The sequence below is a fragment of the Atheta coriaria genome, unplaced genomic scaffold, assembly GCF_025399875.1.
Source record: "Atheta coriaria isolate IRGN ID8LTWV9N9 unplaced genomic scaffold, Caltech_Dcor_3.1 hic_scaffold_4_pilon, whole genome shotgun sequence".
Taxonomy (NCBI): domain Eukaryota; kingdom Metazoa; phylum Arthropoda; class Insecta; order Coleoptera; family Staphylinidae; genus Dalotia; species Dalotia coriaria.
Genome location: NW_027045446.1, coordinates 7,813,572 through 7,837,888, shown reverse-complemented (window position 1 = coordinate 7,837,888; position 24,317 = coordinate 7,813,572). Strand labels below are relative to the sequence as shown.

The 24,317-nt window shown below is 40.3% G+C and overlaps 3 protein-coding genes and 1 long non-coding RNA gene across 20 annotated transcripts in view; 2 read left to right on the top strand and 2 right to left on the bottom strand.

The window, feature by feature from the left end:
- The window catches only part of LOC135790468 (uncharacterized), a 98,295-nt gene that overhangs the window by 63,905 nt on the left and 10,073 nt on the right, over nucleotides 1–24,317 (bottom strand). The window lies entirely within an intron of this gene.
- LOC135790687 (uncharacterized) lies at nucleotides 801–12,879 on the top strand. Its single transcript, XM_065300958.1, has 12 exons — nucleotides 801–1,357; nucleotides 1,794–1,949; nucleotides 2,006–2,728; nucleotides 2,811–4,617; nucleotides 4,686–4,901; nucleotides 9,191–9,308; nucleotides 9,378–9,527; nucleotides 9,601–9,900; nucleotides 9,955–10,712; nucleotides 10,774–11,552; nucleotides 11,616–11,948; nucleotides 12,015–12,879. Exons 1-12 carry the CDS (start codon nucleotides 906–908, stop codon nucleotides 12,361–12,363), a joined length of 6,141 nt encoding a protein of 2,046 aa, XP_065157030.1. The 5' UTR covers nucleotides 801–905; the 3' UTR covers nucleotides 12,364–12,879.
- LOC135791359 (aminopeptidase N-like) lies at nucleotides 5,330–8,752 on the top strand. The gene is made up of 5 exons (XM_065301741.1): nucleotides 5,330–6,038; nucleotides 6,098–6,841; nucleotides 6,898–7,522; nucleotides 7,583–8,146; nucleotides 8,205–8,752. The coding sequence occupies exons 1-5, from the start codon at nucleotides 5,443–5,445 to the stop codon at nucleotides 8,427–8,429; spliced, it is 2,754 nt and encodes a 917-aa protein (XP_065157813.1). The 5' UTR covers nucleotides 5,330–5,442; the 3' UTR covers nucleotides 8,430–8,752.
- Nucleotides 12,607–23,394, bottom strand: LOC135791361 (leucine zipper putative tumor suppressor 2 homolog). 4 transcript variants are annotated; one of them, XM_065301742.1, is made up of 6 exons: nucleotides 23,068–23,394; nucleotides 15,935–16,159; nucleotides 14,385–14,529; nucleotides 14,121–14,331; nucleotides 13,589–14,066; nucleotides 12,607–13,527 (listed from the first exon to the last, which is right to left on the bottom strand). In XM_065301742.1, the coding sequence occupies exons 2-6, from the start codon at nucleotides 16,130–16,132 to the stop codon at nucleotides 12,991–12,993; spliced, it is 1,569 nt and encodes a 522-aa protein (XP_065157814.1). In that variant the 5' UTR covers nucleotides 16,133–16,159; nucleotides 23,068–23,394; the 3' UTR covers nucleotides 12,607–12,990. The 4 variants fall into 4 exon arrangements, with proteins under 4 accessions (XP_065157814.1, XP_065157815.1, XP_065157816.1 ...); XM_065301743.1 differs by lacking the exon at nucleotides 23,068–23,394 and adding an exon at nucleotides 19,169–19,454; XM_065301744.1 differs by lacking the exon at nucleotides 23,068–23,394 and adding an exon at nucleotides 16,224–16,531.

Genomic DNA, 24,317 nt, shown 5'->3' with positions numbered 1-24,317 from the left:
ATGGTCGCACGCGTACATGATTCAGGTGGAGACCGAATCGGCAATGTCGGTCGGCGTTGGCAAACAAGAAAACAAAACACATCGGCCATCGATACACCATCATCGGCCGCCATGTTGCTAACTACCTCTTCATAGGTGATGTAAAACATCATATGGTGATTCAATATCAAATCCATTGCTTAATCATCATTTTTGTCAGACAACAATACACGAGTGTTTATAATATATACGATGATAACCAAAAGTATTTGTTTTAACCTTATCTCAGCTCTCCTCACAAAATACCAGAACAAATAAATGTTATCTATATTGCCAATCGCAGGGATATAGTTATGAAAGCCTCTTTCTAGATATAGCATTTCGAATGTTTTATGTTATACCATAGATTTTATTCTGCATTCCACATGAAATCGATGCGCAACGTGAATCTCGAATATGCTCCACATTGTGGATGCTTTTAAGCCCTGTAATTGATTGCGTTACTTTTGGGCTTGATGTCCGCATGCATGCTAAATGTCACTACGCATCGGCCACTTTAGATGCTCGAAATCTAATCGCCAACGCATTTACCCAAACATCACCCATCCTGGGCATGAAACAATATGCCGCCACTAAAGAAAAAAAACATGTACGCCAATTTCCACGTTAAGCAATTCCAACGTGACGGAATCATATGTAATTAACAAATGAGAACGATAACATTTTTGTATTCGAAATCTATCGATCACTCGATCGATGATCGGAGAATTATCGGGAGATGTATTCCGATAAGATTCACTCGATTGGTATAAAGGCAGCAGCCGAATTGCGTTCAGGTCATTGCTGGTACCAGCAAACATATTGTACGGTGATTTGCGAAGTTATTCGAAAATTCAGTGCAGTGATAGTGCCACCTCAACACAATCATGCTGATCGTGCGTCTGAAGCTGCTGCTTCTGCTCCTCTGCGGACATAGTCTTGCCCATCCAGTGACCCTCACCGCCCGCGAAGATACTTATAGACTTAATGGCGACTTCATACCAACTGCATATACCATTGACCTTACAGTTAAAGACGACTTTGCCACTACTAAGGTGTTTGATGGGGTGGTCAATATTAAAATAGACAAACCGAAAAATGATAAATCGAAAATAATTCAATTGCACATGGATGAAGAAATAAAAAAAACTGTCAACATTTCACTCAACAATGTTAAAATTGAGGAAGATAATTTAAAATACAACACAAATACTGAAATTATGACAATTACGTTGGATTCGGTACCCACTGCTGCATTTGAATTAAAATTCGTCTACCGAGGAAAGCTATACACAGACAGTTTATATGGATTTTACTTGAGCAAACCTAGCGTTGACAAGTAAGTTATAAAAATTAATATTCGATCAATTTAACATCGCATTTTTGCTAGAAAATTTATATTAATCTCAACGCAATGTTTTTTATATAAAAATTAATTACTCAAATGATATTTGATGATATGTACGTAATTTATATATTTCAATACGGCTGGACCCATTTGGATAAAATTTTCAGATAATTTTCAAATTAACTCAGTTAGTAATCATGTAAAAATTAACACCGAAATTACTAAATTTAATTATTAGTGTAAAATATAAAATGAAGTTAATATGGTAGTTTCATTTATATTATTCGATGACGTTTAAAAACCATTATAAAATTAAAATGCATATTATAGGCCCTAGATGTATGAAATTAATCAGGTTTGCTAATTGGTAGTTAAATAATGATTTAACTGATTCGTATGGATAATATATGCTCTGTATGATTTCCAGAACGATTGCAACCACCCAGTTCCAACCGACTTATGCACGTCGGGCATTCCCATGTTTCGACGAGCCTCAGTACAAAGCAACGTTTAAAATTAGCATTGTAGCTCCCGTGGGTTTTTCAGCGCTTAGCAATCAACCTGGAACCGAAACCAACAACAAGTAATAGTTTATGACTAGATTTTATCGTTAAAAATAAATAACTATTGTATTTATAGATATCAATTTGAAGTAACTCCAAAAATGTCAACTTATTTGGTAGCGTTTGTGGTATCAGAGTTTGTAGAAACCAAAATCGATGGAGAGACTGATGAACTAGCTATGTCAATTTGGACACCAGATTCATTGAAAGGTCAAGCAAATTACGCAAAAACACACTCACGCCACATCATTACGAAGTTGGAAGAACGGTTTGGCTACTCCTATAATGAAATGGGCATTCATCACTTGGACCAGGTAGCAATTCCAGACTTTGCCGCTGGGGCCATGGAAAACTGGGGTTTGATGACCTATCGCGATACTGCTCTTCTTACCACTGGAAATGTTAAGAAAGAACAACAACGTGTGGCTAATGTAATTGCCCACGAGTTTGCCCACAGTTGGTTTGGTGATTTGGTGACCACAAAATGGTGGAGTGACACTTGGCTAAATGAAGGATTTGCAACATATTTTGAATCGCACGGACTTGTTGGCATTGAAGCAATGGAGGAATTTCAATTAGAAAAGCAGTTCGTGCTTGAAGATATGCATACTGTCATGGAAATTGATGGTAATGCTAATGCTGGACCTCTGAGCAGCAAGGAAACCGAAGTCCAAACGGTAGATCAGATTCAAGGCAAGTTTGGAAGCATCACGTACAGCAAGGGAGGATCAATCGTCCGGATGATGGAGAAAATTGTTGGGGAAGATAAATTTAACAAAGTATTGCAGGAATATCTCAGGTATGTACTTTGTTTTCTTCATTTTTGGTGAATGAATAATATGAGTTAGTCAACGTCCCATATCACCTGTAAATGTTTTCAGGGAATTTGAAAGCGGAAATACGGTGCCGGATGACCTTTTCTCCAAATTTGGTTCAATCAATATTGATAACAAAGCTGTACCGTTTAAAACAGTGATGGATGCTTGGATTACCAAATCTGGATATCCCGTGGTTACAGTCAGTTTAAAGAACGGAGCCGTTGAAGTAACACAAAAACAATTTTTCTACGGTAATGATACCAGCGATACGAAATGGTATATACCAATTCATGTGGATGTACTATTAAGCGATGATTCAGTTACTACCGATACTACTGCCGGTACCGACAGTAGCACCGAATCTTCTACCGATTCTAGCACTGAAAGTAGCAGTGAATCTTCTAGCGAGTCCAGCTCTGAAAGTAGCAGCGAATCCTCTAGCGAGTCTAGCTCTGAGAGTAGCAGCGAATCTTCTAGCGAATCTAGCTCTGAAAGTAGCAGCGAATCCTCTAGCGAGTCCAGCTCCGAAAGTAGCAGCGAATCTTCAAGCGAGTCCAGTTCTGAAAGTAGCAGCGAATCCTCTAGCGAGTCCAGCTCTGAAAGTAGCAGCGAATCCTCTAGCGAGTCTAGCTCTGAAAGTAGCAGCGAATCTTCAAGCGAGTCCAGCTCTGAAAGTAGCAGCGAATCTTCTACCGATTCTAGCACTGAGAGTAGCAGCGAATCTTCAAGCGAGTCTAGCTCTGAAAGTAGCAGCGAATCTTCAAGCGAGTCCAGCTCCGAAAGTAGCAGCGAATCTTCAAGCGAGTCCAGCTCTGAAAGTAGCAGCGAATCTTCAAGCGAGTCTACCTCTGCAAGTAGCGGCGAAGAGCCCCCCGTTGAAACATTATCCAGAAATATCCGTTCAGCTAGAGCCGAAAGTGAAATTCCAAAGTTCTTAACTCCTAATGAAGAAACAAAAATCATTCTTGATAAACTTGAAGATAATGAACTGGTCATACTTAATGCACAGAACTTTGGTTTCTTCAGAGTTAACTACGACGATGCTTTGTGGGGTCGTATTATTAAGACGCTCAAAACAGATCACAATAAGATTGACGTAATAACTCGTGCGCAATTGATCAACGACGCTATGAATTTGGCTCGTGCCGGTCAACTGAAATACAACGTTGCCCTGGATCTTCTTCAATACTTGGAGAAGGAGGAGGAGTACTATCCATGGAAGGCCGCTTTTACTGCAGTGTCCTACTTGAGAAAGCGATTAGTGGACGATGCTCTCAATACCCAGATTACCAACACCCTCAACAAAATTATGGAGAAATTCTACAATGACAACAAGGATTTTACCACTGTTAATCTAAAGGCTATCAACGTTTACAAGAAAGTGCTGGCATTAGAATGGGCGTGCAAACTGGGAAATACGGAGTGCATTGAGAATGCCAGTGGTTTGTTCCTACCCAAGACTCGTGCTGATACCGTCGACCCTAATCTGCAAAGCCTCGTATACTGCTCTGGAATGAGACACTCTTCAACTGATGAAGACGATTGGAATACCTTGTGGACGAAATTCACGACTTCTACGAACGCCGCCGAAAAAGCTACTCTCCTGGCTGCACTCGGCTGCACCCAAAACGAAAAACTCTTAAACAACTATTTGAAGAAATCTTTGAAAGGCACTGATATTCGTAAACAAGACGCCAGCAGCGTTTTCAAAGCTGTGATTTCCGCTAACCCCGATAAAGTTAAGCTGTCGATGGATTTCTTAGACACAAATATTGACAAAATTATTGAAACGTATGGATCCATGGGAGCATTATCCAACGTTATTCAGCAGGTTGCCGATAGTATTACCAAACAAGATCAGCTAGATACCGTAAGCAATTATTAGATAATAAAAGTGGTAATAATTTCAAATAATAACATATTTTGTGTGTTTTGCAGTTCAAGAAATTTGTTGAAAAAAATGAGGGGAAACTTCAAGAAGCTGCGACTATAGCAAAAAACGCAATTGACGCCGCATCAGCCAATATTCAATGGGCAGACAAGGTGAAAGACGAGCTTGGTGATGCCTTAAATCCACCAACAGATGACGGTGCCAATAGTCTGGCGACTACCGGTTTCTTGGCACTACTTGCATGCTTCGTGGCGCGATTTGTTTAAATATTTTTAATTATACTTACTTCATTTCACACAATGCTTTATTTATATAACTTTAATTTCGATGTAACATACTAACTTTCATACGTTGTATAAATAAATATAAATAAATTGGGATTAAAATTATTCTCTTTTTTTTTAATTTTATTGCCGGTATTATCACTTTATTACCCCTATTATTATTACTATTAGTAAAACATCAATAGCTTTATTTATGATTGCATTAACACTTTATACTTGCATTTATCTCTAAGGTATTTGTTCATATTTGTTGATACTGTTGTAGTCTTTGTGGATTATTTGCAAATCCTCAATATTTTTCCTTCTAATATCAGTTAATGCACTCTAAGTCTACAATTTACAACCAAGGAGATATAGAAATACTAATCCAAGAATGTGGCCATAAATATCACCTTGTCATTGGAATTCTCGCACAGTTGACGTTCCAACTGCAATCTGAACATTTGTTAGTTGCAGCTAACTAAAATTTACCACAAAAGTTAAATTCATTTGTTTATACTCAGTGTGGGCTGGGATCAAAATGAATTGGATTGCATGGATGGTAATTGCGGTGTTCCTGTTGAACCATGGTGCTTATGGATCATTGGATGATGATTATCGACTTGGTAACAATTACAATCCATTACGCTATGATATTCATATAACTCTGGACGACGATTTTGTTACAAAGAAAACTTTTACGGGTACCACACGAATTTCTGTGATGGTTAATGATGGTAATAGGCAGATGGTACGACTTCACAAAGCTCCAGAAATGGTCCTGACTGAGGTGTGGTTAGAACAAGTAAATCTTGATCTCAACAAGATTCAATACAACAAGGACACAGAAATTATGGAAATTCCTCTTGAAGATGCATACCAGGAGGGACAAAGTTTCAGCTTAAAATTTGTGTTCGTTGGTACTCTGTACGAAGATATGAATGGGTTCTACCTTAGTACTGTGGATCAATCTGATGAAATCATTGCATCGACTCAGTTTCAACCTACCTTTGCACGACGAGCGTTTCCTTGTTTTGATGAACCATTATTCAAATCAGTTTTTAGTATGTCGATTACCACACCAAACGATTATCATGTTTTGGGTAACCAGCCAGGTCAAGAAGTCCCAATCCCAAGGTAATACTATCTTTTAGGATGAAGATATTAGAATACTTAAAATAGTTTTTTATCCGCAGAAATATGAAAGTTACAGAATTTGAGGATACACCAACAATGTCAACGTATTTATTAGCATTTGTAGTGTCAAATTATGAGTCAAAAGTAGTATCATCCAACTTGCTACCAATGGCTATTTGGACTCCGAGGAATGTTGTTGGTCAGGCGGATTTTGCCGCCCAGGTTTCCTATAAAATTATCGAAAATCTTAGCAATCAGCTCAACTCTGGAGGTCAAAATATTGCTTTTGATATGATGGGTATGAAACATCTAGATCAGGTTGCTGTACCTGATTTTGCAGCAGGTGCGATGGAGAATTGGGGACTTGTTACTTACAAGCAAAGTAAATTGTTATGGAGTCCCAGTGAGTCTACAATTTGGGCCAAAGAAATCTTACTTCGTGTAATCGCACATGAATTCACACATAATTGGTTTGGTAATTGGATTACAACAAAATGGTGGGACACAACATGGTTAAACGAAGGTTTCGCTAATTACTTCGAGTACCATGGTTTGGGAGGTGTTGCAGTTGCGAAAGGTTTCGAATTAGAAAAACAATTTGTTATCAACGAGATGATCCCGATTATGGAAACTGATGCCGGAGCGTCCTCTCTACCGTTGACTAGCGCCGCCTATACTGTTCCCGAAATTCGAGCAAAATTTGGTTCTATTACTTACAACAAAGGTGGATCTATTATTCGTATGATGCGATACATTGATAGTAAAAACTTTTTGAAGCATCTCAATACTTACCTGGCCCAACAGTAAGTTTTAAAATTTATACACTCTTTAAAATGAAGTAATTTATACAAATTTTCAGTAAAAACGAAGCTGTCGAACCAAATGATCTATTTGAAGTCTTTGGAATTGTAAACAACGAAAGCTTTGAGGATGTAATGCGCAATTGGATTGAGAAACCTGGTTATCCAGTTGTAGATGTTATATTTACCAATACCGAGGGTGAATATAAAATTATCACACTATCACAAAAACAATTTTTCTATAGCAGACCAGAGGACATAGTGGATACTACCTGGTACGTGCCAATCTGGTACCAAGTTGTTAATGATACTAAAGGACCCATATTTGCTCAACTCTTAAAACCTGGACTTAATGTTACCCTGAAGGTTTTTAAGAATGCTACTGTAATTATAAATCCCATGAGGATGGGTTATTACCGTGTAAATTACGACCAGAATTTGTGGGAAGATATTATTCAACAACTATGGACAGATCATGCTTTGATCGATGATGTCACCAGAGCTCAACTTATCGATGACGCCATGAATCTGGCACGTGCACAACAGCTTTCATATGATATTGCGTTTAGGTTGTTAGGTTATCTACAATATGAAAGTCAATATCATCCATGGAAGTCCGCCATGTTGTCTTTTACATACCTGCAGAAACGTTTTAGTGGAAGTGACCTAGGGAATCGTATTTCAGTATGTTTACAAGTAAACTTCATTTATGTTGTTCTTATTTATTAATTTCAATAATTATAGGCACAAATCAATCAATTGATGGGTAACTTATGGACTACCTACAAAGGATTCCATGTGGATGAAAACATGGCTTATTCAGAAGTGTACGCAAAGGTCCTGGCTCTGCAATGGCGTTGCCTGCTTGAGAATGACGACTGTATTAAGGAAGCAAAGGAACTTTACTCAGGAATGACCACCAGACTTGGACCTATAAATGCCAACGTTCGTAATGTGGTGTATTGTTCAGCATTGCGTCACTCCAACGTAAGCGATGATTGGAATTTCCTGTATAACAAATATAAGGAAAGTTTAGTAGCTAACGAGAAGGAAGTTATTCTGACAGCGCTAGGATGTACCAAAGACAAAGTACTACTAAAAAATTACCTGGAACTTTCTGTGAATCCTGTGGAAATTCGGAAACACGATGGCATCAATGTTTTCAAGGCTGTACTTGACGGTAATCCGGAATCAATGGATGTTGCCATTGAATTCCTAAACTCCAAGTTTACAAGCATTCCACAAACGTATATGACTAAAGCCATATCTGCTCTTGGTGATCAGTTAAGAAATGAACATTTAAAACAGGTAATACAGAAAAGGCAGGAAAATTATGTTTCATATGCTAATATTTGAATTGGTACAGTTTCAGGAATTTGTAGAGACGCACCGGGTGGCACTTGAAGAGAATGCCAAAGTGGCAGATGCAGCTATAGCTACAGCTCAAGCTAATATTGATTGGACAGAAAGTAATAAAGAAAAACTTGATGAGTATTTGACTGCTGATGGTATTGATGTTTATAAACAAAGTAGCTATGGGCTGGGTTTGGTAATGTGCACTATTGTTACCATTATTAATCATTACATTTAAGTATAATTGAGGATACGATATAATTTTGGTAAATTTAGTAGTAGTTGGAAATTAAAATGGCTTTTTAGATTTCTATGTTTTAAGATAGGCAACTTATTTTACCCGGAACCCTTTAAGTAGTTAAAATCAATAATTTTAACTGCATTTCAGTTTAAATTTTTGTTTTATTCTTTGATGTAATTTTATTTCAAATAAATTAAAATTAATGTTTATAAATTAGTTAAATTAAATAAAATGGCATTAATAAATAATAATTACTCACACATATTTTAATATTTTATATTAAAAGTAAAATAAATTATAAATAAATAATTGGCATACAATATTTATTGCTTATTATTAAAAAATAATTTAGAAAGCATTTATATCAATCGATAGTCAATTGCACGTTGCGTATTGACTACAACGAGGTTTCAAGTATTGATCAGCCCCAACAATTTTCATAAACATTGTTTATACAATTCAACGCTGGAAAACAGGAATTTCACATTTTCCAAGCGACTTTCCGTGTCCAACACTGGTCAAGTGCGAGGCGCATAATAAAAACGCAATTACCGGAACGCGCACATTTGTTGTTAGCGTAACGAAATAGTTGAATTATTGATGGTGTTGTCTGTGTATAGCGCAGTCATCACTTAGCAACAAATAAAGCTACACGTATGTGATGTCCTTTCGTTCGGCCAGGGTGTGAGCTTGCCGAGCTTGCGATCAATCGGAGTAGATAAGTGAACGTGCCACGGCGACATGCGTGACGCTCCTGAATCGCTGTGGTAAAGAAAGGGTGCAAAATGGACACCATCAAAGTGATGCACGTTCTGATCGTGATTATCCTCGCCATCAAACTTGTTGATTCGCAGACAACGCAGACCATCAACGTCCGTAAGTATTTATTTATTCATGTTTTGCATTTGTTGAGAGACATTTACTTGTTTGTTTTGTTGGGCACAGTTTACGTAAACGAAGAAGGTAATCTTGTGGCGGAGAAAGCTGTGGAGGTGGCTCTGGAGTATGTCAAACGCAATATCAATGTAGGGATCAAGGTTGAGATTGAGCGCGTGGTGGGAAATCGTACGGACGCTAAAGGCACTTTAGATTCATGTAAGTCAATATCATGTTGCCTACCTTAAACAAACCTTCAAGGAAGCCATTTTGTTTTTAATACTTTTGATAGTATGCCAGGTGTACACAGCGATGGACGCTACCAAGAAGCCTCACCTTGTGTTGGACACCACCATGACAGGCATGGCTTCCGAAACGGTCAAGTCGTTCACGCAGGCACTGGCTTTACCAACAGTAAGTGGTTCCTTTGGTCAACCGGGTGACCTTCGACAATGGCGGACTATAGACGACACAGAAAAGAAGTACCTTATACAAATCATGCCTCCGGGTGATGTGATCCCTGAAATTGTACGGTCGATTGTCCTGAATCAAAACATCTCCAACGCCGCCATTTTGTATGATCCATCTTTTGGTAAGATTGCGGTTTAAATGTATTTAAGTACCTTACAATACTAGTCATTATTAGTGATGGACCACAAGTTTAAATCATTATTGCAAAACGTCGCGACGCGTCATGTTATTACGGAAATCAAAGCAGATCCCAAGGAGCAAATTGAAAACCTTCGCAAACTTGATATTGTAAACTTTTTCGTCTTGGGCAGCTTGAATAACATCAAGTTGGTCCTTGATGCGGGTAACGAATTGAAATATTTCAATCGTAAGTTTGCATGGCACGCCATTACTCAAGACAAGGGAGATCTAAAGTGTAACTGTGACAATGCTACCATCATGTTCGCAAAGCCCATTTTGGACAATCAGTATCAGGACCGCAATGGACAGATCCGTACAGGTTTTCAGTTGAATGCAGATCCTGAGATTGCAGCTGCTTTTTATTTTGACCTTGCTCTGCACGCTTTTATTGCTGTTAAGGATATGATGACTGATGGTGGATGGCCAGCAAACTTTCAATATCTCAGCTGTGATGATTACAATGGCAAAAACAAACCAGTCCGAACCAATTTGGATCTAAAAAAATACATTGAAAAGGATTGGACCGAGAATGCTCCCCCAACATACGGACCATTCCTCATCAAAGAAAACGGAGAAAGCCAGATGAAATTTGCAATGAGTTTAACAGCAGTTGGTATCCGCGGGTCTTCTTCTGATAAGTCAATACCATTGGGGCAATGGGACGCTGGATTTAACAATCCTCTTGTTTTGACAGATGCTGCGTCCATGACGAATTACACTGCGGACGTAGTTTACCGAATCTCCACTGTGATTGTAAATAGTTTTCATTTAGTAAAAATGTTCTTCTCTAAATATTTTTATGTATTTCTTATAGCAAGAGCCGTTCATATTTAGAGACAAAAGTCATAGGAGTGGTTTCAATGGATATTGCATTGATCTCATTGACGAAATCGCAAAAAGCTTGAAATTTGACTACGAAATCACAGTTGTTAGTGATGGCAAGTTTGGAAACATGGACGACAACGGTCAGTGGAACGGCGTTGTTAAAGAACTAATGGAGAAACGAGTTGATATTGGTCTAGGCTCCATGTCCGTCATGGCAGAACGAGAAAACGTCATTGACTTTACCGTACCATACTACGATCTTGTTGGTATTACAATTCTCATGAAACTCCCTGAACAACAAACATCCCTGTTCAAATTTTTAACTGTGCTTGAACACAGTGTATGGCTGTGTATCCTGGCCGCCTATTTTTTCACCAGTTTTCTGATGTGGGTCTTTGATCGTTGGTCCCCGTACAGCTACCAAAACAATCGTGAAAAGTATAAGGATGATGAAGAGAAACGTGAATTCAACTTGAAAGAGTGTCTCTGGTTTTGTATGACTTCATTGACACCTCAGGGCGGTGGTGAAGCACCTAAAAATCTATCTGGTCGACTTGTTGCTGCTACGTGGTGGTTGTTTGGTTTTATTATCATTGCATCCTACACGGCTAACTTAGCTGCGTTCTTGACTGTGTCTAGGTTGGACACACCCGTTGAATCTTTGGACGATTTGTCTAAACAGTATAAAATTCAGTATGCTCCTTTGAATGGTTCCTCGGCGATGACTTACTTCCAGAGAATGAACGACATTGAATATCGATTCTATGAGTATGTAGCATGCAATGTCAATTATCATAAACAAACAGTTTAACAATTTTATTTTTATTTCAGAATTTGGAAGGATATGAGTTTGAACGATTCACTCTCGGACGTTGAGCGTGCCAAGTTAGCAGTGTGGGATTATCCAGTTTCAGATAAATATACTAAAATGTGGCAGGCTATGAAGGAAGCTGTTTTGCCAAATACTTTGGAAGAAGCTGTGGCGCGAGTTCGCAAGAGTCCGACGTCCAGCGAAGGATTTGCCTATCTGGGAGATGCTACCGATATCAAATTTCTTAAACTCACCAATTGCGACCTTCAGATGGTCGGAGAAGAGTTTTCTAGGAAACCTTATGCTATCGCCGTGCAGCAAGGATCTCCATTGCGTGATCAATTCAATACAGCGTAATTATTACTATCTCCTTTTATAAATTGCTGTTATAAATCTCGCTTCATTTCTTATTATTACAGAATTCTACAGTTGTTAAACAAACGCCAATTGGAACGCTTCAAAGAAAAATGGTGGACCAACAATCCAAAAACAGTCGAGTGTAAACAACAAGATGACCAATCGGACGGTATCAGCATTCAAAACATCGGTGGTGTGTTCATTGTCATTTTCGTCGGCATTGGCTTAGCTTGCGTCACACTTGCATTCGAATACTGGTGGTACAAATATCGCAAAGGATCCAAGATCATATCAGTTCAAGAGGCGTCGTCACCCAACGCGCCTGCCACTAAACCGATCCCCAACAAGTTGATGGATAGATTTGGAGGGACGCCTAAAGATCGTGATACCTACCCGAGGTCACGCTTCTAAGCACAAACATTTACGTTCATGCAGCCGTGTTGAAGGGGACCAAAGAAACTCCTTAGTATTTTTTAATCGCTTTTAACGTTGAACGCGCACAATGATTACAAAATACTTTGTAATAGATGTTAACGCACAAGCAATTCCTCCAAACAAGCGATTGCGGTTTAAAATTACTTATCTCTGTTAGGACGCACAATTTTTAAACAAGTCTCGCTGGAGTTAGTTGAGTGAACAACGTGTTTCTAATAAAAAAAAAACTTGTTTATTTACAGTTTGGAACAAAAAAATACTTAATTATCGTTAAAATTATAAAGTACGTGTCTCTTTTCATGTATAATCTTTCAAATTTGCGTAAATTTTTTAAACTACCTGGGTATTATGTTTGCAAAACGTATTGGTAAATTGTATGGTACGATTCGTTCTTCTGGGTACATCAAAAACATAGTTCAATAATCTAAATCTACTCCTACTACTGCTTGGTATCTAAATAGTTTAGAAAAATAAATAAATCACACATATTCATATCCGATATATATCTACACCACGTGAATTGTAGTAGCATCGCAACTATTAACTCATCACAGTAGAGTGTCATCTACATAAGAAACAGTCGCGGACTTATTCGCTAACAATTCAGAGTTCGATAGTCTGGTTCAATTCGTTGTTGGTGCGTAAAGTTTTCATACCAGACTTATCCAGTTCAAGCTCAATGGAGAGGCTTTCGACTTCCGCTTCCAGCGACCTCGTGCGTCGGTACATCTGAACGTAGTTCATCTGTAATTGCCGCTGGTATCTCAATACCTTTTCTTTTTCTTGCGCCCAGACTACGCGTTCCTTTTCGAAGTCACCCTGTCGCTGATCAAGTTCACGTCGCAATTCATCGAGAGCTTGAAGGCGTTGAGTACGCGGTGCTCGTCCGGCTTCCAGACCTTCGTACTCACTCATTGATACTTCAGAAAGTTCCTCGCGTAATTCATCAATTTCTTTTCGCAGTCTCTCGGGTTCCTCACCAGCAAGCTGTGCGCGTAGGACTTCTAAATCAAGGTCTTTCTGAATCATCGCTGCTTCCAGACTTGCTATATGTTGTTTTGCAGCTGTAAGATCTTCTTGGGCTTGGCGACATTCATTCCGTGCTTGAATTGCTTCTTGTCCTCTGGAGTTATGTTCATTCTAAAAACCCACACCACGTTTTGAATAGGGTAACACTTAAAAGAAGATAACTTAAACATACCTGAATATCTTTTAATTGTGATTTGAGTAATGAAATCTCCCCAGTTTTCTGGCATAAATTCCATTCGGTCTCTTCAAGTCTATCTTTCAAAATTTTCACCTCTTGTGACAATCTGTCAGTTTGCGCACCAGCTCTCTGTGCTTCCGCACAAAGACGTTTCTTCTCTTGTTGATGCTGATAATTCTGCATCATAAGCATCTGCTCCAGTTTAAATACACGCTGGGAACTAGTGCGAATATTCTGCTCGTGCAGTCCCTTAAATCGACGAAGTTCTCGCTCCCAAGTGCGTTCTTTCTCTTGATAAACCCGAAAGATAACCTGTTCGTTGTGTTCCATGGTTTGGCGTAGGTAAGCCAGCTCAGAGTCTCTATCTCTTAACGCCGCCTCCAATTCAGAAACACCTGAATCCGATGGAGACGGCGTTAAGTCAAGAAGACTTCCGGTGCCTACACTGGTCAGTCTATTGTAGGTCTTATTCCTAAGGAAAAAGAAATAACTTTAGATTGTATCAAACATGATATGTTACACATACAATATGGAACCATCAACGGTGGATAATGGTGATTTTCGTACGCTTTCCAAACTGTCATAGTTTGTGATCAGTTTGTGTGGTAGTGAAGATAAGGAACTCATTGCCAATGACGGGGAAGCATTCATCGATTGACATGACGAACGAAGTTTTCTATCCAAAGAATAGTTATTGATGCCTGGATTAATAGAAGACTGTCGTACGTCGCTACTACCTACAATAAAACAATTATTATTTTATTGATATTTGAAATTGCAGTCAACTTACTGCCATAAAGGGTGAGTCTGGAGCCAGGTCGAGTCAAAATTGGAGTCGAACCGTATCGTTCACCAGTCAGACCAAACCGTGATCCTGAATTCAACGATGACGCCGTTGATGGTTTAAATGCAATTGGTCTTATTAACACTTTACCCTAGAAACAATCAAAACCACAACAAATCATTATCTTCAAGATAGGTTATTGACTCTCGTCCATAATTACCAAACAAACATCGAGTTGATTTTACATTATAACTGTTGTATACAATGGTCATTCACATTTCGAAAATTACCCAACAAGATTGGTGGAATTGGCAGCAGTAACGTAATAAGAAAATAACGGTGCGATCATGTACGATTATGAGCACACGCGTGAATTGGTTTGCGTGTATTAAGTTGTCGGCTGAAGGAACATTATGAAAAAAAAGCAAAATTGCGAGAAACTTGCGGTTTTATTGCACGCCTCGACGCAATCACCAAGTGTTAACAATTATGCTCGCAGAGCATGAAGCAAGTAATCATAATTTTGCCGTACCTACATGTTTACCAAGTATGCTATTACATAATGATAGGTGTACGTCTTAAGGAAATCGATCCCTAAATAAATAACGTGTCCGCAGGTGCGTACAGGTGTGTATGGTGTATGAAAACTAGTATGAAAACAGGCCGTGGCATTAAGTGTGCCGCATTTTGACCGAGTTTTAAGCTTACCTGAAAACACCTGAGCTCGTGCATGCACGAGAAGCTCAAAATCTCAACCAAGACTCAAACTAATAACTAGTTGGCTTACAAAAGGGTTTCTGAATACACTAGAATCGATAGAAAACTGAAATGAACATGGAAATGATTTTGTGATATTTATAAAACATGTCAAAGCGGATAATTTGATTAACTTGAGTTTACAGTCACGTGTACAGTCAGAATCATAGGCAAATCCAAATTCGATTACAGCCAGTGTATGCATGGAAAGGTGCAAACCGAATAAACACCCGCAAAATGATCGTTTTAAAACGATTTTATTGCTTGTTGCTTGCGACTTCTTTTTTGCTATGTTGCTGGCCGCGCGCGGCTCGATAACCGCGGTCCGACAAGCGATGCAACTCATGCGGCGACGAAACAAACATAGAACCACCGCAGGAACACAAAACGACCACAAAGAAGCAGCGCGCGAGTATCGCAACCGGCAAATAAACGAAACGAACGCAGCGGATGAAACATGAACACGAGATGAATCCGAGCGATACGATTATTTATGGACGTATAACGTGGAAAAATCTACTCGAGATGCAAGTGGTGAAGCTCTAAACCAAACCAGCAGGTTGGTTCGCGAATTTTTGTAAGTATTGTAACTATTTCCTAAGGTTGGGTAACAAAGTATTCGTATTTTCTCTGCGGTCCAGATCGGAATTTGTATTTCCTTATTGGAAGCAAAAAAAAATGCCTGAATCTAAGATCTGAGTGAGTTTATATATTTGCAACAAGTTGCAGATAGGCATCGGTGTGCGACATGGCGAAACAAAGACGAAACAAACGAGCACGACCCGGACTTGTTGATTTACCTTTTCGAGGACACCGCTGAACGGTTGGATGTTTGGTGGAGCTAGGTGTGCTTTGCGAAATTGAAAATCGACGCCCTTGGAGGGCGCCGGTGTCTCCGAATCGGAGCAGATCGTTGGCGAGCTGAGGTCATCAATGGTGGGCGATTCATCCGAAAAGAGCGTCTCGGTGCCGCTGTCGTCAACGGTCGTCGTCGCCATTATCACATCATTCGGAACAAAGCGTTTCTGAAATCAACAAGTTACGAGTTATATGGGTCAAGTTGAAAGCACGGGCTTATTCTTGATTAACCTCTTGAACTTGACAGTCTACGTCTCTAATCAGCGCGCGGTTGAATCAAATGATAAATCGGAGTTTCGGGCTTCGCTCTGCACACACTGATTGATTAGGACCCACAATGGCGGTTCGTCCACATTGTGAATCGAAAGCTTTCGTTGCTTTCGCATCGTGTGCTGCGTTCGGCTCGAGCGCACACTGGCACACACGGTGTGCGAAGAGACCATGACTTTCATAGATTCCGTTATGTCACGAATTCGAAACTCAAACTTTGCTTCTCGGCGAAGATGAATGTTGTGCGCGCGCCGTGAACCTTCCGCCTGACCGCTAGCGCGGCTGATTTTTGCGCACTCGGAGTGAAAACGTTGCGCAAAAATCACGCCGGGCGGTTTGGAATAATGACATAAATTACGCGCGGACGCAGAGAGTTGTCTTCTAGGAGAGATGGTCAGCGCGGCGCACTTCTCGTTATAATGGGAGTTTGGTGCTCCTTTTTAGTCTCCGGTTAAGTTCATATCGCTTGGTGATTACGAGCCCGCGGCGGCCATGCGCCAACCGGCGGCCGTAGGTGTGCGAGCGAGCCAATTTAAAACGCGAACGCCGGCTATAAACTTATTGCGCTCAAGAAGAACCCATCGATGCGCATAAATCTCAAATGTTCCGAATGGCTGGGCCGTTCTAGTGAGAGTGCAAAAAAAAAACAAAGCACCAATTCCAATACATATAAATATATTGAATTCTGAGTACAAACAAGAGGTAGAAAGGAGAATTTACATTTTTAATGATACGAGGAGTGAATAAATCTTGTCTTGGCAAATATTATCTTCGGTGAATGTGACACACACAGACAATACACTCATCCGCGTTCTTGCGGTATGGAAAACAAACAAAAGTACGATCGGCGACTTCGTCGCCATTGTCTCACACGATGGGCACGGTTGAAGACCGTTATGTTCCCGCTCATTGTCACCTGACGAGCGGCCACACGTGATGTTGGCGCGCGCGCGCGCGGCTTTCGCGCTTTCCGCGGCGATTGATCGCCGCCGGCGGCACCCTCACCGCGTGAAATACTCGGAAATCGGCGGGCGATTGATCCGCTTAACGCCGAAATGCGTGTGGCGCACGCCGGTGGCCGTCGTTACGACCGCGGCGGCGATCGTAAATCGGCGCGCGACGTGCCAGATAAAACACAACTCGCCGAAGAGCCGGACACACGCAAGAAGTGATAAATTTGTCATTACCTAATCGACACCAAGTACCAAAACAAAAAGCCATCAGTGCACGTGAAAACAAAATATGGCTTCTTCATTGTGCATAACTCACAATAATCACCGATTAAACCTATAAAACTAAAATTCCCTGATTGATTAAATTATATTGGTTGACATGGTCGACAAGGATTGATTGAAATTGACAATGCAAATGGACGCTGTACGAAAAAAAGACGAACAATGCTCACAATCAATGAACAATCAAGAACAATGAGTGTTTTGTGAACGTATCTATTGTGCATGCGCGTACGGCTTATCGGCGAGTCCAAAGTATCGCTCATCTGTATCGTTTCATTTCATTAATCACGCCCTGCTCGCACTTCACATTTATCCAATTCAATGTGAAGATATATATTATTTCTTCAATTTATACCGTGCCGGCACTAAATTGACAAACGATTTTATAAATATAAATTTTCATTAATTAGCGCGCAAAGTGCGTGTTCGCAGTGTCGATGACCCCAATCTCCTTAGCCATTTCAATCCATTAGCGCTTTAATTATTACATAAACTTTACATAAACTCGAAATCATTTGAATAACACTAAGGTACAATTAATGGCGTGACAAAACTAGCACGCATCGTTTTTACCACCATTGATAAATTGATAATTGGTAAAGTTGCGTGATACAATAATACCGGTGAATTTAAATCAAAAGATGTAAACAGGAACAGTAAAATAATAAAATACACAAGCCGGACAAAAATAGTTGTGTTATGCAAATTTTAATTGTTTATGCAAACATAAAGTAATGTTTTTTTACGCTCTGTCCGGTAACATGACACCATCCAAGACTTGAGAGTAAAAAAACAACTTAATTTATCTATTTTCGGCGCGCTGCTGGAGTGTAGCATTTTTTAAAGCGTTTTATATGATAATTAACATATATAACTTAACAAAAAAAAAAGTCGCTGCCTTTATGCACGAGTCGTTTTTTGCGTTTTTATGTTCATTAATCACAACAAAAAGTTGCGGATCTCTATAGAGGCTCATTGACCTGCACGCGCGTAATATTCTTACTCAGAATATGAATACATGAATCCACGAAGAAATGTTTGAATGAAAATGCGCATAGATAGCGTTAATATCGTTTATCCATTACCAATCGCGGTGGTCGCATCCATCGAAGTCTAATACTCTTAATGGAATTGGAATGAAGCAAGTTTTCCCAACGGAATGCATCAGAATGCGGACGGAGATGATTAGCAGCATTGATTGATTCATTGAACAGAGTTTTATTTCTTTGCGCCGTAGTCATCTGCGCGCCGTGCGGTGTAATCAAATTACGACGTGTGAATCACGTGCCATCCTCGCGTCGTCAGCGATGTAGAAAAACACGCGCGCCGCCGTGGAAATTGTGGACTTCCTCTTGGCGCGGACGCGTGCGCTCGAGCGTTTCACGCTTTTTTGGTTCGCGCCGCTGCCTTCATCCGATTCGACAAGCAATGCGCAGTTATTACTTATTATGTGTGCAGGGGGGGCGAGGTTTTTGGACTAGTCGCTATCTTCCTGCGGCTCGAGAGCAGAGCAAATTTGCTTGCAAGTGCTATTTTACCATTGGTAAAACACGTTGAAAATTGTGTTTATTATGTTTTACGGGATGCCAGCTAAGAATCGTAAACATGCTCGTAATATGCTAAATTTTAGTGTGCAGGGTCAATGTGTATCTCTATGTAAAGTATAATTACCTGAGTTCGGCGACACGGTTTAATCTGCAAGCACAATTAAAGACTTTTCATGCCATTTTTATTTGTTTTGGAGAAACATAAATCCTTATTTTTGCACTCTCTGCATTTGAGATTTAATTAAATCAAAATATATTGCACGGGATTGCGTGTTTTCGCTCCGTGCGTGTTTTTATAATGATCTTTGCGTTGGCTGTGCGCGACCCACTGCCCACTGCAGTGTGTCTCCCAAGTCCCAGCATCCGAAACAACGCGCACCGCATCTCTCGTGTCGTCTCGATGCTGCACTTGCACTTGTAATCGGGTCGGAGCCGCGGCTTCCATGCGCTTATAACGTTCACATTAAAATCGCAACCGCGATAGACAGCGCTCGCGTTCGTGCGCGAGTAAATAAAATACGATTTGAAATTCAGATAGGTGCGCGCACAATGCAACGTAAAGTTTCCATTCAACGCCGACAAGATTCATTTCGTGCGCAGCATGAGGAAACCAAAAAGTAAAACACGAACGGAATAAAAAGAAGCGCCCGAGCGCAGAAAACGAAAACAAACGATCGGTGGAAATAAGATAAACGAGTTCGATCGACGGAGATCGTAGGAGAGCAGCGCATGCGCATGAATAACACATAGTCCTTCGATCGAATGATTCATTCAGGGTGAGAGGGGACAATTGGAAAAGTACACATTCAAACAACCATAACCCCAATCAAAGCGGTAGTGCAAATAAACTTTTAAAAATAGAATACAAACACCATCTCTGTTTATTTATGTGCGATTTCTTTGGAACCGTAAATGTAAACGTAAGCGTGTGGTAAGTTTTAAAAAAATCGTGATCGAAACTATCGGTTCTTCGAGTAATAAATCATCCGTAGCGCTCGCGCCAATTTATCGCTGAAGAAAAAGGAAAAGAAAGCAAACAAACAAGAGTAGGTACAGTTTGCGGGTCGCGCAAGTTTCGTAAGTCCAAACCAATGTGCACCAATAATAATGTACGTCGAATAATTGCGTACTTTTTGTCCAGCTCGGTGCGCATTGCTTAACTAAGTCAAAAGCGTGGGAACTTTACGAACGCGCTGCACGAGCTAACCGAGTGTGACGCGAATGTTTAGAACTTAGTACGAAGATCCTTCGTTCTGCCTCGGACTTCGGCAATGAGCAATCGCCGGCGGCGACGCGCCGTCGACTCCAAGCACTTTCAAAACACAATCTGCATTCTCTATTATATTAACATCGTCTTCTCCTCCACGATGCGATGCGGCATTTTGTTGCTCCTCGGTGCAGTATTGCGTTGTCGCCTTGGGGCACGCTCCAACCGTTTGGAGTCTTTATACACTCTTCTGTCGGCGGGCATCCGCGGTCAAGACAAGATATTGCATTTAGATCGCTTTTCTTCCTTATCCTTTTGCTGCGGCCACCGCTACACAATTTATTTCGTTTGGCTTTCTGAACAAAGTCCTTTAGAAAATCACTTTGCCATTTTCAACGAGTTAGCTCTAATTATTATGAAAGTGCATTTTTCGCCGAGTTTATAAACGCACCAATTAGAGCATTAGACACCGCACCTCTTTACGCAAACGCACAGGAAAATGTGTGTAATTTGAGCGGTGATTGAAGTGCCTTTGCACCAACTTGCACCGCATGATTTGCAAATTTCTAAGCTTCAACATCAACTTCAACAAATACTCACATAGTGTGTAGGTTGGATATTATATTAAGTTATAAAAATGAAGACTAATTTTTCATCGTTTCCAGCTCGGGGAATAGATAAAAGACGAAAAGTGGTCCGCCAAGTTAATGCATAAAAGTAGAAAGTGCAATTTAAGCTCGCGCTCGTAATCGCCGCACGTAGTCGAGTCAGGTCCGCGCCATCCAGCCACACACATTGCCACTTTTTTACCGGCGCGCACAAGATTACTATCATGAATATTATAATATAGATATACAAACATAAAACACGCCGGGTTCTGCCCAGCCGAAGCCGTGAGAAATTCTCGAGCGCGTGCACCGCGAGAACACGAAAAAATGATTTCGGCTTCTAATCTAATGCGCCAGCAAAGGCGCGGCGGCGCGCGTCTTGAGAGTAGAACACATCGGAGCACCGTTAGCCGCGGACACGAAATTAAACTGACACTGACCTATGACATCATGTGCGACTTTCGTTCGATCACAAAACAGGCACTTATGCAACTGCTCGAAGTGTGACAACGTGACACGATATTAATGTCTATGAGAAAATTCGCCAACGAATAATTAGCGCTAATCATTCATATATGTGGCGTAATCTAAGAGGAAATTACCTCAATTGAAGGTGAGGTATGAGCGCATATAGACATAACGCGCAGACATCCGGCTTAGAGGTCTTTCGTTATGATTATATTCATTATGATGAAATCACACCAGTCGCGCGCCGATTAGCCACAAAAATTATGCCGGCCCACACCTTTTTTTGACTAAACAATAAATATTAAAGGCTATCCAGCCGCGGTTTGATCTTGTGCCTTGTTCTGCGAATTAGAAATGTAAATATTATAAATGACGGTGAATTAAAAAGTGATCGCGTTGAATTACGAGTAATTGCATAACTCGTGTCCACTGGGCGCGAATTCTTCCTTCTTTTAATAACTGGTTCATTGTTCGGCAATAATTTGTGTTGTACGTAATTTTATTGTCATTGCGACATACACTTAGCAGACATTTTTTATTACTGCGGTTGAATAATATTTCATATATCACACTAGATGTTTTTTTATGTTTTCGCGCGACTGGTTTGCGCGCAGCTTGTTCAAACAATAAGCAAACTGTGTGCTCTGTGTAATCGACACCACGACATGCCACAGGAAAATAAAGAAGAACGAATGAGAAAAATTAAAAGTGAAATTGAAGGCGGTATTACTCATAATTATACAATGTTTTCGAGCATAAACACGTTCGAACATTTCAAACTGAGGTTTATATCGCCCTTGCATTCCGATTTTCGAGCGTGGTTAAGTGTTCAACACGGTTTGAGCAATCCGGAGAGCTAGACTAGTAAATCACCTCGTTCGCGCCTTTGTTCCCGCGTAATGCACCCAGACGATGGTGCATGGTGCCTGCCATGGGCAATGGCTGAAAGTGTACGGTTTCGGCGCGTTTTTTAACGACACATATTTTAAATGCTGCACTCCGGCTCTCTTGTCATGAGCGCAACTAAATGTTGTGCAGTTGAGACCGTTGAGTCTTCGCATATCTGCCTGTTTGGTCCGAGTTGGCGGCGCGGGAAAAATACGTTAAACAGTTATGGGTGTGCTTTTTTTCTTGCATGTATTGCTGAGAGGTGGCACACGGTATGGCACGCGGCAGTAAAACCCGCGCTGGCCGGACCGAAATTGCTAATAAATTATGCGTGTAATTATCGACGGCAGAAATGCAGTTAGACACTAACCACGTATATTTCTAATTCAAAGAATTTTGGGTGGTAAGATGTCATAACTTATTTTATTATTCAATTGTAAGTCTATTTTTCACCGAATTTAATGAATGGAATTAATTAATTATTGTGATTTACTAGTGTGTATAATGTCGAATAAATTGATCGGAATCGCGGTAGTTGCGGCGAAGGCAAAGGCTGGCCGCTGGCCGGTAATTGAAGAAGTCGAAGGCCCACATGCCCCCGGGCACATCCGTGTATGGCGCGCGAAGCACGAAATTTCGCATTAACCTACATTCGATTTTGCAAAGTGGCGAACCTGGCCGCAGATCCGATGCACCATAACACAAAAAATATTGTTAAAAAATATAGCCCAATTTGGTGCACCACAAACTAAATATTTACAGCGAAAAAATGAAACGTATGTTGGAATATTAAATCTTCCTTTATGAAAGAAACTATTAACAGATATTCGTAAGCTTCTAGTAGGTACTTACTATGTTCTTTATCCGTTACCAAACAAAGTTGCACTTAGTCCTTTTATTACAGCTGTATAACACGAATAAAGTCAAGTCACTTAAGTTTTATGTTTAAGTACCAAAAGTCCTAAGTTTTAGTAGTCAACACGCGAATAGTTTGTAATAATGAACAATTCTTGTAGTCTTTCTTTGGGCTTTACAATTAAATTTAAATTTCAAGTACGTTTGAAAATACGAATGGTAAAAAGCGCGCGTTGTCCGCGGCGTCCGAGCTGATGCGCAGTCGGAGAAACAATACGCCGAGCGATGTAACGCTTGGCGAACGGACACAAGCGACGGACTGAAAAGTTGCGATTGCAGACCTGCCGCGCTTCGTCTGGGCGTTTTGTTGCGCGGCGTCGTGCATTTCTCTCACTACCTGCTCGACCACGTCTTCGGCTGCGGGTATCTTGAGCTCGAAACGCAGATCGCTCAAATGCGAATGCATCTTGGCTGCGCGCGTGCAAGATACCATGCGACTCTTGCAGATCGGTGGCCGTGAAACCCACTTCTGGTAAGTCAAAAGTTAATAAAAAGAAAACAGGCACACATTTTTCGGTAGGTATATCAAAATATTCAGATGAGTCTATTGTCAGTTCAGAAATGTCGCAAAACTTTTATAAAGTCAGATTACTGGTTTTATTATAAATTATGATCTCATCTTAATAATAATAAAGTGTAATAAATGAATAAACATTATTCATCATCTCATAATGCAACATTTTAGAAAATAAGGAATGATAAAAGGACACTTATTCAATGCGTGAATATTGTATTTGTATTATCAACAGGTTGTCATAGTTATTCGAACCATCACGATTTATATATTTTAGGGAAGATAATAGTTTCAAATAAAATCTTTCAAACAGAACGCCACTTAATGCTAATTGCGGCGAACCCCCAGAAGAAAGCCTGTTATTCCATAGCACTGTAGATCAAGGACTAAATAACAGCGTCCCAAAAGCCCGAAGAGGAAAAAACTGTAGGGATTCGCGGCTGTACCTGCTTGAGTATATTTGAAGGGTGGGAAAGGGAAACTTTGAGATTTGCAACTGAACCACTGCAGGCCGAACCCGCAAGAAGAAGTGAGGAAAGATGCGGTGGTAGGGTACTGTACTGCAGTTAGTACACACACTGATATGAACCGCAGAGTGTAATGGGGATGTGCAATTTGAAATATTGTTTACAGATGTTAACTCTCACCTTTGCACAGAGAGTTTTAACATGAA

Bases quoted from the DNA above. Each gene is read 5' to 3' on its own strand.
- LOC135790687 (XM_065300958.1), top strand. From the start codon at position 906: ATGCTGATCGTGCGTCTGAAGCTGCTGCTTCTGCTCCTCTGCGGACAT. The intron at 4,902-9,190 runs TAAATATTTTTA...TGACGCTCCTGA, and splicing joins GCTTCGTGGCGCGATTTGTT to ATCGCTGTGGTAAAGAAAGG. The intron at 9,528-9,600 runs GTAAGTCAATAT...TACTTTTGATAG, and splicing joins TAAAGGCACTTTAGATTCAT to TATGCCAGGTGTACACAGCG.
- LOC135791359 (XM_065301741.1), top strand. From the start codon at position 5,443: ATGAATTGGATTGCATGGATGGTAATTGCGGTGTTCCTGTTGAACCAT. The intron at 6,842-6,897 runs GTAAGTTTTAAA...ACAAATTTTCAG, and splicing joins AATACTTACCTGGCCCAACA to TAAAAACGAAGCTGTCGAAC. The intron at 8,147-8,204 runs GTAATACAGAAA...GAATTGGTACAG, and splicing joins GAAATGAACATTTAAAACAG to TTTCAGGAATTTGTAGAGAC.
- LOC135791361 (XM_065301742.1), bottom strand. From the start codon at position 16,132: ATGGCGACGACGACCGTTGACGACAGCGGCACCGAGACGCTCTTTTCG. The intron at 14,067-14,120 runs GTATGTGTAACA...CTTTTTCCTTAG, and splicing joins ACCGTTGATGGTTCCATATT to GAATAAGACCTACAATAGAC. The intron at 13,528-13,588 runs GTATGTTTAAGT...GTGGGTTTTTAG, and splicing joins CACAATTAAAAGATATTCAG to AATGAACATAACTCCAGAGG.